Source organism: Coffea eugenioides, chromosome 5 (assembly GCF_003713205.1).
Source record: "Coffea eugenioides isolate CCC68of chromosome 5, Ceug_1.0, whole genome shotgun sequence".
NCBI classification, from domain to species: Eukaryota; Viridiplantae; Streptophyta; class Magnoliopsida; order Gentianales; family Rubiaceae; genus Coffea; species Coffea eugenioides.
Window position 1 is genome coordinate 43,678,498 of NC_040039.1, and position 15,545 is coordinate 43,694,042.

At 35.0% G+C, this 15,545-nt stretch overlaps 2 protein-coding genes across 3 annotated transcripts; both read left to right on the plus strand.

Moving 5' to 3' along the window:
* The first annotated feature begins 227 nt into the window (after positions 1–227).
* LOC113771765 lies at positions 228–13,819 on the plus strand. 2 transcript variants are annotated; one of them, XR_003468458.1, is made up of 9 exons: positions 228–531; positions 6,961–7,101; positions 7,254–7,346; positions 7,437–7,563; positions 8,747–8,856; positions 10,601–10,681; positions 11,546–11,625; positions 11,753–12,060; positions 13,763–13,819. XR_003468458.1 is itself a non-coding variant. In XM_027316327.1 (8 exons), the coding sequence occupies exons 1-8, from the start codon at positions 232–234 to the stop codon at positions 11,970–11,972; spliced, it is 1,152 nt and encodes a 383-aa protein (XP_027172128.1). In that variant the 5' UTR covers positions 228–231; the 3' UTR covers positions 11,973–12,314. The 2 variants fall into 2 exon arrangements, 1 of the variants encoding a protein (XP_027172128.1); XM_027316327.1 differs by lacking the exon at positions 13,763–13,819 and having other exon boundaries at positions 11,753–12,314.
* LOC113771766 (GPI-anchored protein LLG1-like) lies at positions 13,588–14,926 on the plus strand. The gene is made up of 3 exons (XM_027316328.1): positions 13,588–13,667; positions 13,763–13,819; positions 14,549–14,926. The coding sequence occupies exons 1-3, from the start codon at positions 13,592–13,594 to the stop codon at positions 14,902–14,904; spliced, it is 489 nt and encodes a 162-aa protein (XP_027172129.1). The 5' UTR covers positions 13,588–13,591; the 3' UTR covers positions 14,905–14,926.
* The last annotated feature ends 619 nt before the right edge of the window (positions 14,927–15,545 follow it).

The following is a 15,545-nucleotide window of genomic DNA, read 5'->3' on the forward strand; positions in this document are numbered from 1 at the left end:
CTTTTTTGCCAATGAATTGATGGACTGGTTTCCGGTCACCTTTCCCAGGCCCTATATTAGAGCCCAACGATATGTGTCCTTAATGTAAATTCATTCAGGTGTCAAAAGTCCATCTCAAGTTCATTTCTCTAGCCCTTCCCTAACCCAATAAACCGGCCCAATATTTAGTTTTTCTCTAAAATGCCCATGGATTTATAAAAATTGCAATACCACCCACAAACTTTGCTGTCCATGGCGATGGCCAGACCCTTCATCTTCAAAGCCTGTCTCCTTTCCGCCGAAACTGCGAACCTCTTGAAGAAGAACCGCATGGACCCGAAGCCCTTTTCAGAAAAAGACCAGTTTTTTTCAACAAAAGCCGAAAAGGTCACCACCAATGGTGCAGCGAACATAAGCCTTCAAGAATGGCAGGGCTGGGGCGCCATCTCACCTCTACCTGCCATGGTTATTGAAGTCATTCAGGACTTGAAGCTTCTGGAGAAAGATATTGGAGCTCATTTGGATTTTGGTGGCAATCATGGCAAACTCCAAGTAAGAACAGTTTTCTCTTTCTTTATTGATTAATCCCCCAACTCTCCTCCAAGAACAGTGGAAAAAAGAAAAGAATTGAACTACCAAAAGTAAGAATATTCTGTGTAATATGTGTTTAAATTAGATGATGAGATGCATAAAGTTTTTAACTTTTTATTTGACTGTTTTCTTGATAGACAAATTGATGGGTGATTACTTGTTTAGAAGCTTTACTGATTTTACCTTGGGATTTTTGTATTTTGTTTATTATTTATTTATTTATTATTATTATTATTATTATTGGTTTCTGAATGGCTGGAAACATCAACTGTGATCAATTGATGTTATGTTAAGGAAATTGTAAGTGGTAATGTGAATGTAAACATGAGAATAGAATTGTCATGTTTACTACTACATTCAACAGGTTCGAGGCTATGTTTGGCTTTCAGCTCATGTGACCTGTTGGATGGTCATAGGTATCTTATTTGATCAATGCAAAGCGTTGTGCATTAAAAATCAATCATGGTATTAATGGATGAGATTTTGATTCAGGTGATGCTTTTGTTGGTCAACGGTATTAATATGATCTGTGCATGACGTCATCCAGAATTTTTTGTGTGTAATTTATCACTCTGAAACTGAACTGTCTTGTTAGGCATGTTGCTTTTACTGCTGCCTGTAGATTATTTATGTAAAATGCCTCTTTCTAGGACTCTCTTATGTTAATACAGACGATGATTGCTCATTTATGACATGTACTAACAAGCACATAAAACAGGTGGTTTACTTTTACGGCTGCCACTAGATTAACAATTTTAACATTTCCTTAGATTGGTAATGGAAATTAGCGAGGCCATACAATCATTTTCTGTAGAGTTTGTTGATATATATCCCTTAATGTGAAGTTTCTAACGGAGTACTGAAATTAGTGAGTACCAACTGTCCAGTTCAGTTTTGAATGTCCTCAGATGAGTACATATGTATTTAATTGATAAGAGCTCCTAGTATGCAAGTCACTTGGAAGGTGATACTGATGTAGACAGTAAGTAATCAAATATTCCCAAGATTGGATGTAGAGATCAGATGTAGTTCAAGTATATACTGGTCTGAGATAACCTTTAGACAGGGTATTGCTAGAGTCTTGCATTCTATTATAGATTCAAGGGTGCTTTTAGGTGGTTAAACTATTGAAGTAAATGAAAGTGTGTTTTACCATGTCTTTTATTTGTTTTTTGTTAAATGTATTCCCCTTTTCACTATGCAGAATGATAGCCTTCTCTTCTCTATCAGTCTCTCTCTCTATCTCATTTTCTGTGTGTGTTTGCAATATTTTTGGATGTGTACTTAATGACATAGATAGCAAGCGTCATATCACAATGTTTATATGGTAAGGAGTTACAATTAGGTTTTGTATTGTTTATGTTGTTTGCTCTATTTGATATTTCTTTTTTTCTGTCATTTTCAGTGGTTAATCAATACTTTTTCTGCTGAATAATGTTGTACATATTGTAGCTGCTGTGGAGTGATTATATAATTTAACAGAATGGTTTGTTAATTTAGCTGATAATCCATTTTGGAAATTGAAAAATGTAACGATAATAAGGGAACAGGTTCATGACCTGCTAGATTCTATCCCACATCGACGCTATCAGTGCCTCCAATTCAGTATATAAAGTTCATTTCCTTATCCCATGATCGCCGAGCTCGGTAACGTGGGCTTTCACCCAAGTGGGGGGCAAGGGGATGGACTCGGTTGCTGGCAGCACAAAAAAATTCCACATTCCACATTCCACGATTTAAAAAAAAAAAAATCAATGAATTAAAAAAACGTTGCAGCAACTGGGACCATTCCCTTTTCTTCATTTTTCGTCTTTAAGCCACAAATAAACTACAGAAATTTAGCTAGCTAGATTTGCAATGTTTTTGTATGTGTACGTAATCCCATAGATAGCAAGCGTCATATCAAAATGTTTATATGGTAAGGGGTTACGATTAGGTTTCTTAATGTTTATATTGTCTGCTCTGTTTGATATTTCTTTTTTCTATCATTTTCAGTAGTTAATCAATACTTTTTCTATTGAATAATATTGTACATGTTCTAGCTGCTGTGGAGTGATTGTCTAACTTAACAGAATGGTTTGTTAATTTAGTTGATAATCCTTTTTGGAAATTGAAAAATGTAATGACAATAACGGAAGTAGTTCATGACTTGCTAGATTCTATCCCACATCGACATCATCAGTGGCTCCAAGTTGGTAAATAAAGTTCATTTCCTTATCCTACGAATGCTAGGCTCAGTAACATGGGCTTGTACCCCAAGTGGGGGCATTAAGGGTATGGAATCAGTTGCTTGCAACCCAAAAAAATTCCACATTCCAGTATCTAAAAAATAGACATGAATGAATTCAAAAATGTTGCAGCTGGTTGGACCATTACCTTTTCTTCATTTTTGCTGTTTAAGGCACAATGAAACTGTAGAAATTTAGCTAGCTAGCGTTTGCAATATTTTTGTATGTGTTCATAATCCTGTAGATAGCAAGCAGGTTCATTTTTCCAGTTTAAGGCACAATGAAACTATAGAAATTTTGCTAGCTAGTGTTTGCAATAGTTTTGTATGTATACATAATCTCATAGATAGTAAGCAGGTGTTATATCACAATGTTTATATGGTAAGGGGTTATGATTAGTTTTCTTATTGTTTATGTTGTCTGCTCTGCTTGATATTTCTTTTTTTCTGTCATTTTCAGTGGTTAATCAATCCTTTTTCTGCAGAATAATGTTGTACATATTGTAGCTGCTGTGGTGTGATTATATAATTTAGCAGAATGGTTTGTTAATTTAGCTGATAATCCTTTTTGGAAATTGAAAAATGTAACGACAATAAGGGAACTTGTTCATGACTTGCTAGATTCTATCCCATATCGACGCTATCAGTGCCTCCAATTCAGTATATAAATTTCATTTCCTTATCCCACGATCGCCGAGCTCGGTAACGTGGGCTTTCACCCAAGTGGGGGGCAAGGGCATGGTCTCGGTTGCTGGCAGCACAAAAAATTCCACATTCCACATTCCACGATCTAAAAAATAAAAATCAATGAATTAAAAAAAAACATTGCAGCAACTGGGACCATTCCCTTTTCTTCATTTTTCCTGTGTAAGCCACAAATAAACTATAGAAATTTAGCTAGCTAGCGTTTGAAATATTTTTGTAGGTGTGCATAATCCCATAGATAGCAAGCGTCATATCAAAATGTTTATATGGCAAGGGGTTACGATTAGGTTTCTTGTTGTTTATATTGTCTGCTCTGTTTGATATTTCTTTTTTCTATCATTTTTAGTGGTTAATCAATACTTTTTCTGTTGAATAATGTTGTATGTGTTGTAGCTGCTGTGGGGTGATTGTATAACTTAATAGAATGGTTTGTTAATTCAGCTGATAATCCTTTTTGGAAATTGAAAAATGTAATGACAATAACGGAAGTAGTTCATGACTTGCTAGATTCTATTCCACATCGACATCATCAGTGGCTCCAATTTGGTATATAAAGTTCATTTCCTTATCCTACGAATGCTAGGCTCGGTAATGTGGGTTTGTACCCCGAGTGGGGGCATTAAGGGTATGGAATCAATTGCTTGCAACCCAAAAAAATTCCACATTCCACTATCTAAAAAATAGAAATGAATGAATTCAAAAATGTTGCAGCTGGTTGGACCATTACCTCCTTCATTTTTGCTGTTTAAGGCACAATGAAACTGTAGAAATTTAGCTAGCTAGCATTTGCAATGTTTTTGTATGTGTACATAATCCCATAGATAGCAAACAGGTTCATTTTTCCTATTTAAGCCACAAGGAAACTACAGAAATTTGGCTAGTTAGTGTTTGCAATATTTTTGTATGTATACATAATCCCATAGATAGTAAGCAGGCGTCATATCACAATGTTTATAAGGTAAGGGGTTATGATTAGGTTTCTTATTGTTTATGTTGTCTGCTTTGTTTGATATTTCTTTTTTTTCTGTCATATTCGGTGGTTAATCAATACTTTTTCTGCTGAATAATGTTGTACATATTGTAGCTGCTGTGGAGTGATTATATAATTTACCAGAATGGTTTGTTAAATTAGCTGATAATCCTTTTTGGAAATTGAAAAATGTAACGACAATAAGGGAACTAGTTCATGACCTGCTAGATTCTATCCCACATCGACGCAACCAGTGCCTCCAATTCAGTATGTAAAGTTCATTTCCTTATCCCACAATCGCCGAGCTCGGTAATGTGAGCTTTCACCCAAGTGGGGGGCAAGGGCATGGACTCAGTTGCTGGCAGCCCAAAAAAATTCCACATTCCACGTTCCACGATTTAAAAAATAAAAATCAATGAATTAAAAAAACGTTGCAGCAACTGGGACCATTCCCTTTTCTTCATTTTTCCTGTTTAAGCCACAATTAAACTATAGAAATTTAGCTAGCTTGCGCTTGCAATATTTTTGTATGTGTACATAATTCTATAGATAGCAAGAGTCATATCACAATGTTTATATGGTAAGGGGTTACGATTAGGTTTCTTATTGTTTATATTGTCTGCTCTGTTTGATATTTCTTTTTTTAATCATTTTCAGTAGTTAATCAATACGTTTTCTGTTGAATAATGTTGTACGTGTTGTAGCTGCTGTGGAGTGATTGTCTAACTTGACAGAATGGTTTGTTAATTTAGCTGATAATCCTTTTTCGAAATTAAAAAATGTAATGACAATAACGGAAGTAGTTCATGACTTGCTAGATTCTATCCCACATCGACATCATCAGTGGCTCCAATTTGGTATTTAAAGTTCATTTCCTTATCCTTCAATCGCCGGGCTCAGTAACGTGGGCTTGTCACCTGAGTGGGGGCATTAAGGGTATGGAATCAGTTGCTTGCTACCCAAAAAAATTCCACATTCCACTATCGAAAAAATAGAAATGAATGAATTCAAAAATGTTGCGGCAACTGGGACCATTCCCTTTTCTTCATTTTTCCTGTTTAAGCCAGAATGAAACTATAGAAATTTAGCTAGCTAGCATTTGCAATATTTTTGTATGTGCTCATAATCCAATAGATAGCAAGCAGGTTCATTTTTCCTGTTTAAGCTACAATGAAACTATAGAAATTTAGCTAGCTAGTGTTTGCAATATTTTGGTATGTATGCATAATCCCATAGATAGTAAGCAGGTGTCATATCACAATGTTTATATGGTAAGGGGTTACGATTGGGTTTCTTATTGCACATGTTGTCTGCTCTGCTTGATATTTCTTTTTTTCTGTCATTTTCAGTGGAATCAACACTTTTTTTGTTGAATAATATTGTACATATTGTAGCTGCTGTGGAGTGATTATATAATTTACCAGAATGGTTTGTTAATTTAGCTGATAATCCTTTTTGGAAATTGAAAAATGTGACAACAATTAGGGAACTAGTTCATGACTTGCTAGATTGTATCCCACATCAACGCTATCAGTGCCTCCAATTCAGTATATAAAGTTCATTTCCTTATCCCATGATCGCCGAGCTCGGTAACGTGGGCTTTCACCCAAGTGGGGGGCAAGGGCATGGACTCGGTTGCTGGCAGCCCAAAAAAATTCCACATTCCACTATGTAAAAAATAGAAACAATGAATTAAAAAAATGTTGCCACAACTGGGATCATTCCCTTTCTTCGTTTTTCCTGTTTAAGCATAAAAAAAACTATAGAAATTTAGCTAGCTGGCGTTTGCAATATTTTTGTATGTGTACATGATCACATAGATAGCAAGCCGGTGTCATATCACAATGTTTATATGGTATGGGGTTGCGATTAGGTTTCTTATTGTTTGTGTTGTCTGCTCTGTTTGATATATATTGATTTTTTCTATCATTTTCAGTGGTTAATCAATACTTTTTCTGTTGAATAATGTTGTATGTACATGTTGTAGCTGCTGTGAAGTGATTATCTAATCTAACAGAATGGTTGTTAATTTAGCTGATAATCCTTTTTGGAAATTGAAAAATGTAATGACAATAACGGAAGCAATTCATGACCTGCTAGATTCTATCCCATATCAACATTATCAATGCCTCCAATTCAGTATATAAAATTCATTTCCTTAACCTACGATCGCTGGGCTTGGTAATGTGGGCTTGTCACCCGAGTGGGGGCATTAAGGGTATGGAATCAGTTGCTTGCAACCCAAAAACTCCACATTCCACTATCTAAAAAATAGAAATGAATAAATCAAAAATTGTTGCAGCAACTGGGACCATTCCCTTTTCCTCATTTTTCCTTTTTAAGTCTCAAAGAAGCTATAGAAATTTAGCTAGCTAGCTGAGAAGTGTTTTGGGAAATCCTAACTCCATTCTGTTGTTTTAATTGCTATTAGGGGCAATCCCCTAATTTGTTTCTTTCTGATCCTAGTGGTTGATATGCTCATCTTCAGGGAGATTTTAAAGTGCAAGAGGATAAAAAGCATAGGGCAAAGTTTCAATCTTTAGGAAATTCTGAGAAGAAGCTCCAATTCTTTTCAGCTCGTCAAATAGCATGCCGCTTACTCGGTAGTAGAGGATATCTCTGTCAGAAGGTACATCTGTTATTTCTTTTTTCTCATAGTGATGGTAAGTTGGAGAACCAACTATTGTCTCGGTGTTCCTTCCCATAACCCATAAATTGTCTCTGCATTTCATCTGTGCTCAGTTGCAAATTCAGTCTTTTCCTGTCTGTCTAATTGCTTAGTGCTGGCTTCCCATGGAAGATTGCATGTGTTCAAGACTTCTGCCTTTTCCTCTTTGGCATCGGATACGTTTTTGGTTGTATATGCATCCAAAGGTTCATATTCTTCTCGTTTTCATTTTCTTTCCCTAGTTACATATATGCATTACATGAGGATCAGCTAAGGACTTTATTGTTCTTCTGTAGGATTTTTTACGACAGAACAACACGGGAAAGTTGTTATGTCAAGTGTTTGGCACCCATGCTGCAACTTTGTGTCTCTTTGGCATTTCTGAACTTGAAGAAATCATGTGGAGTGCATTGAACTTTTCAGGTTAAATCATGGTTTAATTGGTAATATTTTGAAGATGCATCTCCTCGTCTTTGATTCACTATGTTGTACTAGTATTAGATCTGTAAGGCATGAGTGTCAAAGCCATGACTATTTAAATGCACAATGGTCTTTGTAGTTCATTTTTTGACTTCATAGTTTGCTCTACATGTTCAGCTTCCTACTGCAAACACTTCACATTGTTGAAACTGCTTGATTTCTTCTGCATGCAACTGACAATCTCTGAAAACTTTCTTTTCCCAATAATTATTGTAAGGCTCACTTTGTTTACAATCATAATAGACCTTGTATTTTCTGATTCCACTCCCTTGAGCCTCTAAATTAATTTTTACCTCCTTAAAAAAATAAATTAGCAAAGAGTTTGTGGCAAAATTTGTTGCTATAAAAGTTTGACAGCTAAAGTTGCTTTGTGAAAAACCTATAGGAATAATCAACTAAGTGGAGCCTCAGATGAGCAACAGAAAGAGGAACAGATTATTAATTAAATAATTTATTATGCATGCCTACTGGGTAGTATACAACTCTGGGATATTTGAGGGAAAATTGGAATTCCATCCTTTTTTTTAACTCAATTAACTTGAGAAGTTGAGTCTAATTAACTCGAATAGATCACATAGCTGATTGTAACAAATTGAGTTTGAGAAGGTATGCACAGTATTCTGATGGAACATCGGTTACTTTCTCTGTAATCTGAGATACCATTTCCCAATTTGAAAGGATTACATCCTTACTTCTGCAGAAGGGAATATATATTTAGTGATAATTGGGATTCATTTCGTATAAAACTAACTGGTTGAATTTGATCTCTTTAACGTAATTGAATAAGGTGTAAAAGACGGAGATCTGGAGATGAAATCTTGCTACAATTAAAATTGTTATGCCATGTTTTTGACTTTCTAATATAACCTAGAATTACGTCAAAGCTATGTGGGACTAAGGTCTTGGCCAATTTAATGGATTATTTAGATATGAGAAATAGACTTAGCTAAAACAACTACAGTATATGAAATAGCCTATTATGCTATTTTTCGCATTATTATTTGTTATGAATAATGCCAGTTTTTAAGGTTAATGCATATCCATGTTTAGTTTCATGTTCATTTGCTACTTTAAGACTTTAAAGTTTATGCCTGTGAGTTTCTGAAGTGCATTGTGTATTCTTCAGGGAGAAGAAATGTTTGGTGTCTCTACCCTAATAAGAATGCTATGCCGATGTCTGTTCAGGACACATTCATTCAAAATTCCTCCAGGGATCATCAGTCTGAACAGAATTCGGTAATCCTTCTATAGTCGCTTGAATACAGAAAAAGAGTGAATTTCTTGTATTTTTTTTGGTTGTCAAATCTTGATTGGTTCAAAACGTAGTAGAACCTTCATTAAGTTTGCGATCTACTAATTAACAAATTAAGTTTGTGATCTTTAGTTTTAAGATTGCATTTAACATGGTATGTTCTTCTTCTCCACAAAATGCATCAAAAGAAAAACAAATTGAAATGATTTTCAGCTCAAGTCTCAGGCTTAAGGTTGATTGATTAAGCCTCTGGACAAAAAAATCATTTCTCATATTCCTCATATGAAACATGTTATCCTTGTTCTCAATCATTTCCTGCTTTTAAAAAAAAATTAAATTATGAGTTTTGTATCATTGTAATTTTTTTTTTCTGGTCCTTTGCTGATTTGATGCACATAAATAGAAATTTGGTGCTGAACAAAAATTGTTCTAGCTGACTGTGCAAGTTGGAATGTGAAAGTTTTATGTGACTCTAGGTTTGGAACTGCATAGGTGCATGAAGTACAGTATTGTGTAATTAGTTGGTTACATTAGCTCATTGAAGCAATTTAAACTTTTGGAGAGGAGAATAAATTGATTTATCTAAGAAATTTGATGTTGATGAACAAAAGATGATTTTACAGTAAATGGTGATCTACTTCGTGAATACTACATGTTATTCAATTTAACTGTTTACTATACTTGCAACCTTGAATTCAACTGAATATTTTCATGAAATTTTCTGAAGCCACAGAAGTGCTCAATATCAAGAATCTTCAAACCCGGTACATTTTTTAGAGTCCTTGTCAGTAAATGTTCTGTTTGTTTAGGATATACCTATCGTAAGTGTCACATGAGATAATAACATCTTAAACTTAAGAAAATATGCTCAAGTTATATCAGAAAATTATAACATTATAAGAGAAGACGACATCTTGACACAATGCTCTGTAATAGAGTACTGTTTTGGCATTGTAAACAGTTATTTGATTTAGGCTCTGAAGTTTTCAATTGTAGTTATCCCATAGAGTTAGTAAAAATTTTACATGATGATAGGAAGGGAACTCTAACTCGTAGAGGTTAGATTTACTCCCGAGAACTCATATGTATATTTACTGGGTTCTTCCCTACTTTTGAATTATATTAAAGCTTACCATTTCCCCAAAAAAAAGTTATGTGATTTAAACTCTCGCAAATGGATTATGGATGCCTATCTTTTTGTGGTTTTACGCATCTTTGGTCATAGGGAGGAGATGGAGAGGATTAATTGAGTGCTACATTCTGTTTCTGTTGGATTAGCACGAAATTTAGATATAAAGAAGCATGAATATCATTCAGGGCTGACGTCCTCAAATTTGTCGAATTAGTTGAGCCTACAGAATTAAGTAATGCAGTATATGTGCAAGATATTCAGATTTCCACATCGGAGCTTGGTATTTGATCAGTCCCCTAATTTTAGTTCATGGTTTAATTCCAAAAGATTCAATTTTCTATTCCTCAAAAAATGGAGTGTCAAGTCCTGACTAGTTTGGGTGGACAAAAGTGGATTGGTAAGTTGAAGATTCTACTTATATGTGTCTATGAATTCCTGCCCTCACACGCATTGAATGCTTATAGCCCCTTTGTCTGTGTGTTCAGGTAGCTTAAACTTTAGCCCATACAAAGAAGACTGGCTTCGTTTCAATACGTTAACCTTCAATTCTTCTGACTCTTCTAGGATATTGATTTGAAGGTTGTGTGACTATGCAGGTACTTGGAGATGAAAGAATTAATTTTATTTTGATTGATGGTACATGGAGCAATTCCCAAGCAATGTTCAAGCGTTTAAAGGTAAACCAGAAATACAATTGGGGTCTGACCTCCTTTTATTTTCTATTACACGTCCATGGGGCTATGACTAAGCATTCTTGTCTCAGATGGGAGACAAGAAAAAGGAAAAGAGGAAAGAAATCTAGTGGAGCAACCACAAGTTCATTGTCTTGTAGGTTATATATTTTTCTTGAGTTAAGTTATACAGATATAAGCATATGTGTTTTCACTTTGAAATGGAAAGGTTCCTAGTAAATAGTTCATTTACAACAACAGTAAGAATTAAATGCCTTGACATCTGGAAGTGCCACAGATTCTGAAACTCTTCTGCAATATGTAGTTTTGAAATCCCATCATTCCTTTGGTGGACATAAATGGATAGAGGTTATGAATTACCTTCTAATTAAGCAAATTTGTTTCCTGTTACACCAGTTCCAAGTTATAAATACGACACATGCAAGCAGGTACACATGAAATGTTGAATCTTACAAGAAAGTAAAGTAGTTCTTCTCTGAATGAATTAGTTACAAGTTTTTGTCATGCTTCTCTTCAATACATATATATCTTCATTTTTGTTGTGGATATACTTTGTGGATTTGGTAGATTGTATCACACTCGACTGGCTTCGCTTGTTTGTTTTGTAATACCCAATGTATATTTACGAATCTGACTCTTGTTTTCAAGTTATTGACACATGCGGTATTTGAACTATGCCTAAGAGTGTTTATGGGTATCAAATATCAGACACATCTCAAGCAAAAATCAGTTTGAGGATCCTGTTTTTCCAATTTCATGCTGCATTGCAAAAGATGAGCGTTGTATGGATCAGTCTAGTGATGTAGTAGTGCATCCTACTCAACATTTACCTTGAACATTGATGTGCAGGATAAAGCACAGGTAGTTTGGGGAGAAGACCTTCCTTGCATCTCTCTGAATGCAGGGGTATCTCTAATGCACAAACTTAGGCAAGATTCTTCATGCAAATGCTCATCTCTTGATATATTTGACTTGCATGCTTTAATAGTTTATTCTTGTTTGCCAATTTAATGCCACCGCGATTAAGGTTCAATTTCTTTCTTTGTCTGAGAGCAGACCACAACCCTCATGGGACCGTACCTGCACAGCAGCAGCAGCAGTTGGTCTCCTTTATGAGCTTCATCTTGTTCCTGAGTTCAGCTCTCATGGACTGGATAGTCAGGCTGAAGCTATCGAAGATGCTTTAGAGATTCTGTTTGAATCACTTACAGCTCGAAGACTTCGTATGGGGAGGTCCATCAGCCGAAAGGAGAGACATTACAGCAACCTCTGCTAGAAACAAGCATTTCTTCTACAATTTTGGCGGAGACTTTTTCCCTTCAATTGAGGCAGCGCCTGCATACTAACTGATTAGGTTATAAGAGGTGAGATCCTTGCTAATTTCTAGTATTACAGAAAGGAAATACAAAGTGACTGAGATCAAAGAACTTCGGTGGCCGGGCAGTGATTTTATCAGACTATACAGATTCAGATTTTTTTGCACAATGTTTTGATGCTGAAATTTCAGACACGTTTTTGGACATATTGTCTTACGGATTAAAAGACTGATAGAAAGAATTAATGTATTGGCTCTGAATAATAAAGCCAAGTTAATTATGGAGTTTGGATTAAAGATAGATGGAAGAAATGGTGGCCTGTGTTTCCTTTCATTATCAAACTGTTTGTTAACAAGCGAGACAAAATAGTTCATGTATGCTAAAAGTTCAGTGGAGTTTATATCCAAATTTTGCCTATGCATTGGGGTATCTTGTGAAGTTTGCCAGATGTGCACCAAAAAGTGGTAAAATGACAACATATAAATGTCAATTGATACAAAAATTTAGGATCAAATTATGATTAATGGATACTAATACTTGTGTAGGGATGAATAAGGAAATGAAAACTGTCCAATAATACATGACCAGTATAATGTTGTCCACTACTATGTTTTTAGGAAATTAATCGAAGTTATTTATAAAATTGGGATGGTGTATTAATACAAACAAACTTCATTACCATGAATATTATCTACCTTAAACTTTCACTATGCATTCGTTTAACGGTTCACCACCATCACCTCTTATTAACCTTGAATTGCACCATTAATTTATTTCAAATTGAGGTTAATCGGGGGAAGAGATGGGTTAGATGGTTCAGAGGAACGAGTGTAAGTGCGAGATTGCGAATTCAAGTCCTTCCACTTACACTAAAGAAAGATAAAATTGAGGATAATAAGCATAAGAACGTAGAAGCATAGCAAAGTATATAACAAACGTTGAAATTTTGTGATGCATTGGTACAAATTTGTATTAGCACAAGACTTGCATAGAGTTTCGAAATTAAACTTTCAAACTAAGGCTACTGGGCATAAGATAATTCTAAAATATGCCTAATTTATCATGCATAATAATAATAAAAGAACTTGTATAAAATGTATTGAAATTATATATTTATGTGACACTATAAGCTGTTTACCTGTATAAGAATTGCCGAAACGAATATCAAATTGAGGTTAAAAAAAATATACATAATTTATTGTAACTGATGCATAAAAGAGTGATACAAAAATGGATTGAAAATATTATAAACTGGCCCGAAAATCAAAATGTCAATATGATCCTTGTTTAGAAGTTTTTCACCAAATAAAACAAAAGAGGGATTCCCCACGTATCCAACAACTAATATACTTCTTTGCTACTGCCAAACAAGGTTCCTCCTCCATCCATCCATTCATCCCCTTCCATCCCTTCTCCGCTTCTCTCTCTTCCATTTTCCTGCCATTTTTTTATTTTCCACAAAAATGACACCCCTACAGATGCAGGCAGCTGCCACATTCCAACATTTTCTTGTCTCTTTCTTTTTCACCATTTTCATAACGAGACTGGACAAAACTGATCGTTGAACAGAAGAGAAACAATGGGGTCTAATCCATCTCTAATGTTGTTTCTCTTCTTTCTTCTTGTTGGATTGGCCTCTTCATCCTACATTTCAAGTGAGAATTGTTATGGCATTTATGTATACCATGTTGATTTTTTTTTTCTAATCTAATTTCTGTTTAATATATCTGAAACTTTCGTTCTATGTTAGATCATGCATTGGAGCCTAGCGGATTGAGAGGTCGTACCCTTCTTCAAGCAAAAGCATGTGAGATTCTTTCTCTCCTTTATTCATTTTTGCACCCTGGATATTGTTGGGAATGAAGAAATAAATTAAGTTTCAAAATCATTTTTATCCTTGCCACAATTTCATGGTTGTTCCTTGTGAGGGCATCCTTGATTAAACTTTTATTTTGACATCTTAAAATTTAAATTTCTGAATCCCAGAATTATTCCTTTGTTATATCCTTTTGAATGTTAGTTAATTCTACAGAATTTCTTAGTCCTCCTAAATTATGAGCAATAAAGTTAATACTTCTACATGTTATCCATGGATTTAGCTTCAATCTTGCATTTCTTTCACTTAGGTAAATCATTCCAACAAATTAACTCATATGCTGCCTACATTCTTTTCATTATTTATGTTTAAAAGAATCCAACTAGGTTCGGTTACATGTGGAGAAACAATTTACTTTAAGTTAAAAAAATTCATAATATCAGAAAAAAAAAAGCATATGAATGCAGATAACTGCATGAACAGAAAAATTACCATTTTAGTGATCTATCCATGTTTCTTCAAGATTGACATAATTCAAGTTGTTTTTCTCTGCCTAAAGAACCATAGGTGGTCATTTCTACATGCCCTTATCAGGAAAACAAAAGAGAAAAGGAAAAGTTTTATTTAATAGCTAAGCCTTCCATTCTACAAGAATTATTGAACACTGAAAATTCTTGGAAAATGTATGCTAAAACTTTCTGCAATCATGAAACTTTTCAGCTTGCCCTGTAAACTTTGAAGCTCAGAACTACACAATCATCACTAGCCAATGCAAAGGGCCGAATTACTCTCCAAAACTCTGCTGCGATGCCTTCAAGGAATTCGCCTGCCCTTTTGCTGATCAAGTGAATGACATGAAAAACGATTGTGCATCAACCATGTTCAGTTACATTAACATGTATGGACATTATCCTCCTGGACTTTTTGCGAATTTTTGCAAGGATGGCGCCCAGGGCCTTGAATGTGCATCTGCAGAAGCAGAAAGTCCCAAGAAAAATGGGGCGCTGAAAACTGCTCAATCAACTGTGCTGGTGCTGGCAGCTGGTTTCTTGACGTTTTTGTTGAATGCCTTCTAAAACTCAAGAACAGAAATCGAAAATGTGCACCTTTTAATTACTAGTTCAGACATTGATATCCTCCGAGTTTATATATAAGTAATATTTATCTTGAGATTGTAACGTTTTTTGTGCTCTGATCATTCTCTTGGACAATATTGAGCCTAATTCGTGCTGCTCGAAACATATTATTGTTCTTCAGGCTTTTCGAGCAATAAAATTAAGTTATAACTCACAATTTTCAACAACATTACAATCTAATTCACGATTAACGATTAACCACGTTTGGTGAGACTTGGACCTAAAACTAGTAAAATTTTGGGATAATTTCAGAAACCTCCCCTGAGGTTTCTGACACTTTCACTGGCACCCCCTGAGGTTCTCAAAATTTCACTGACCTCCCTTGCTTTTAAATTGGGCCCCTTTGCTGACATCATGAAGGCCAAAATTACAAATATATCCTATGAAGTTGGGGTTTATTACTATCGTTTAGTTGGAGAAAAAGGCATCTAAAGTGATTAATTAAACTTAACAACAATAACACAAACTTGATGGTTAATACATGAATTAAAGCTGGATTAGGGAGTAATGCGCCATTTTTGTGCCATTCTTGTGCCTGCTGTGAATATATAAATGTTTTTAAGTAAAATTCAAAAACATAT

What these genes read in the sequence shown, in the direction of transcription:
- LOC113771765 (XM_027316327.1), top strand. Translation starts at nt 232, where the DNA reads ATGGCGATGGCCAGACCCTTCATCTTCAAAGCCTGTCTCCTTTCCGCC. An exon ending in ATCAGTCTGAACAGAATTCG is followed by an intron (nt 8,857 to 10,600) that starts GTAATCCTTCTA and finishes GTGACTATGCAG; the next exon opens with GTACTTGGAGATGAAAGAAT. An exon ending in CAATGTTCAAGCGTTTAAAG is followed by an intron (nt 10,682 to 11,545) that starts GTAAACCAGAAA and finishes ATTGATGTGCAG; the next exon opens with GATAAAGCACAGGTAGTTTG.
- LOC113771766 (XM_027316328.1), top strand. Translation starts at nt 13,592, where the DNA reads ATGGGGTCTAATCCATCTCTAATGTTGTTTCTCTTCTTTCTTCTTGTT. An exon ending in CTCTTCATCCTACATTTCAA is followed by an intron (nt 13,668 to 13,762) that starts GTGAGAATTGTT and finishes GTTCTATGTTAG; the next exon opens with ATCATGCATTGGAGCCTAGC. An exon ending in CCTTCTTCAAGCAAAAGCAT is followed by an intron (nt 13,820 to 14,548) that starts GTGAGATTCTTT and finishes GAAACTTTTCAG; the next exon opens with CTTGCCCTGTAAACTTTGAA.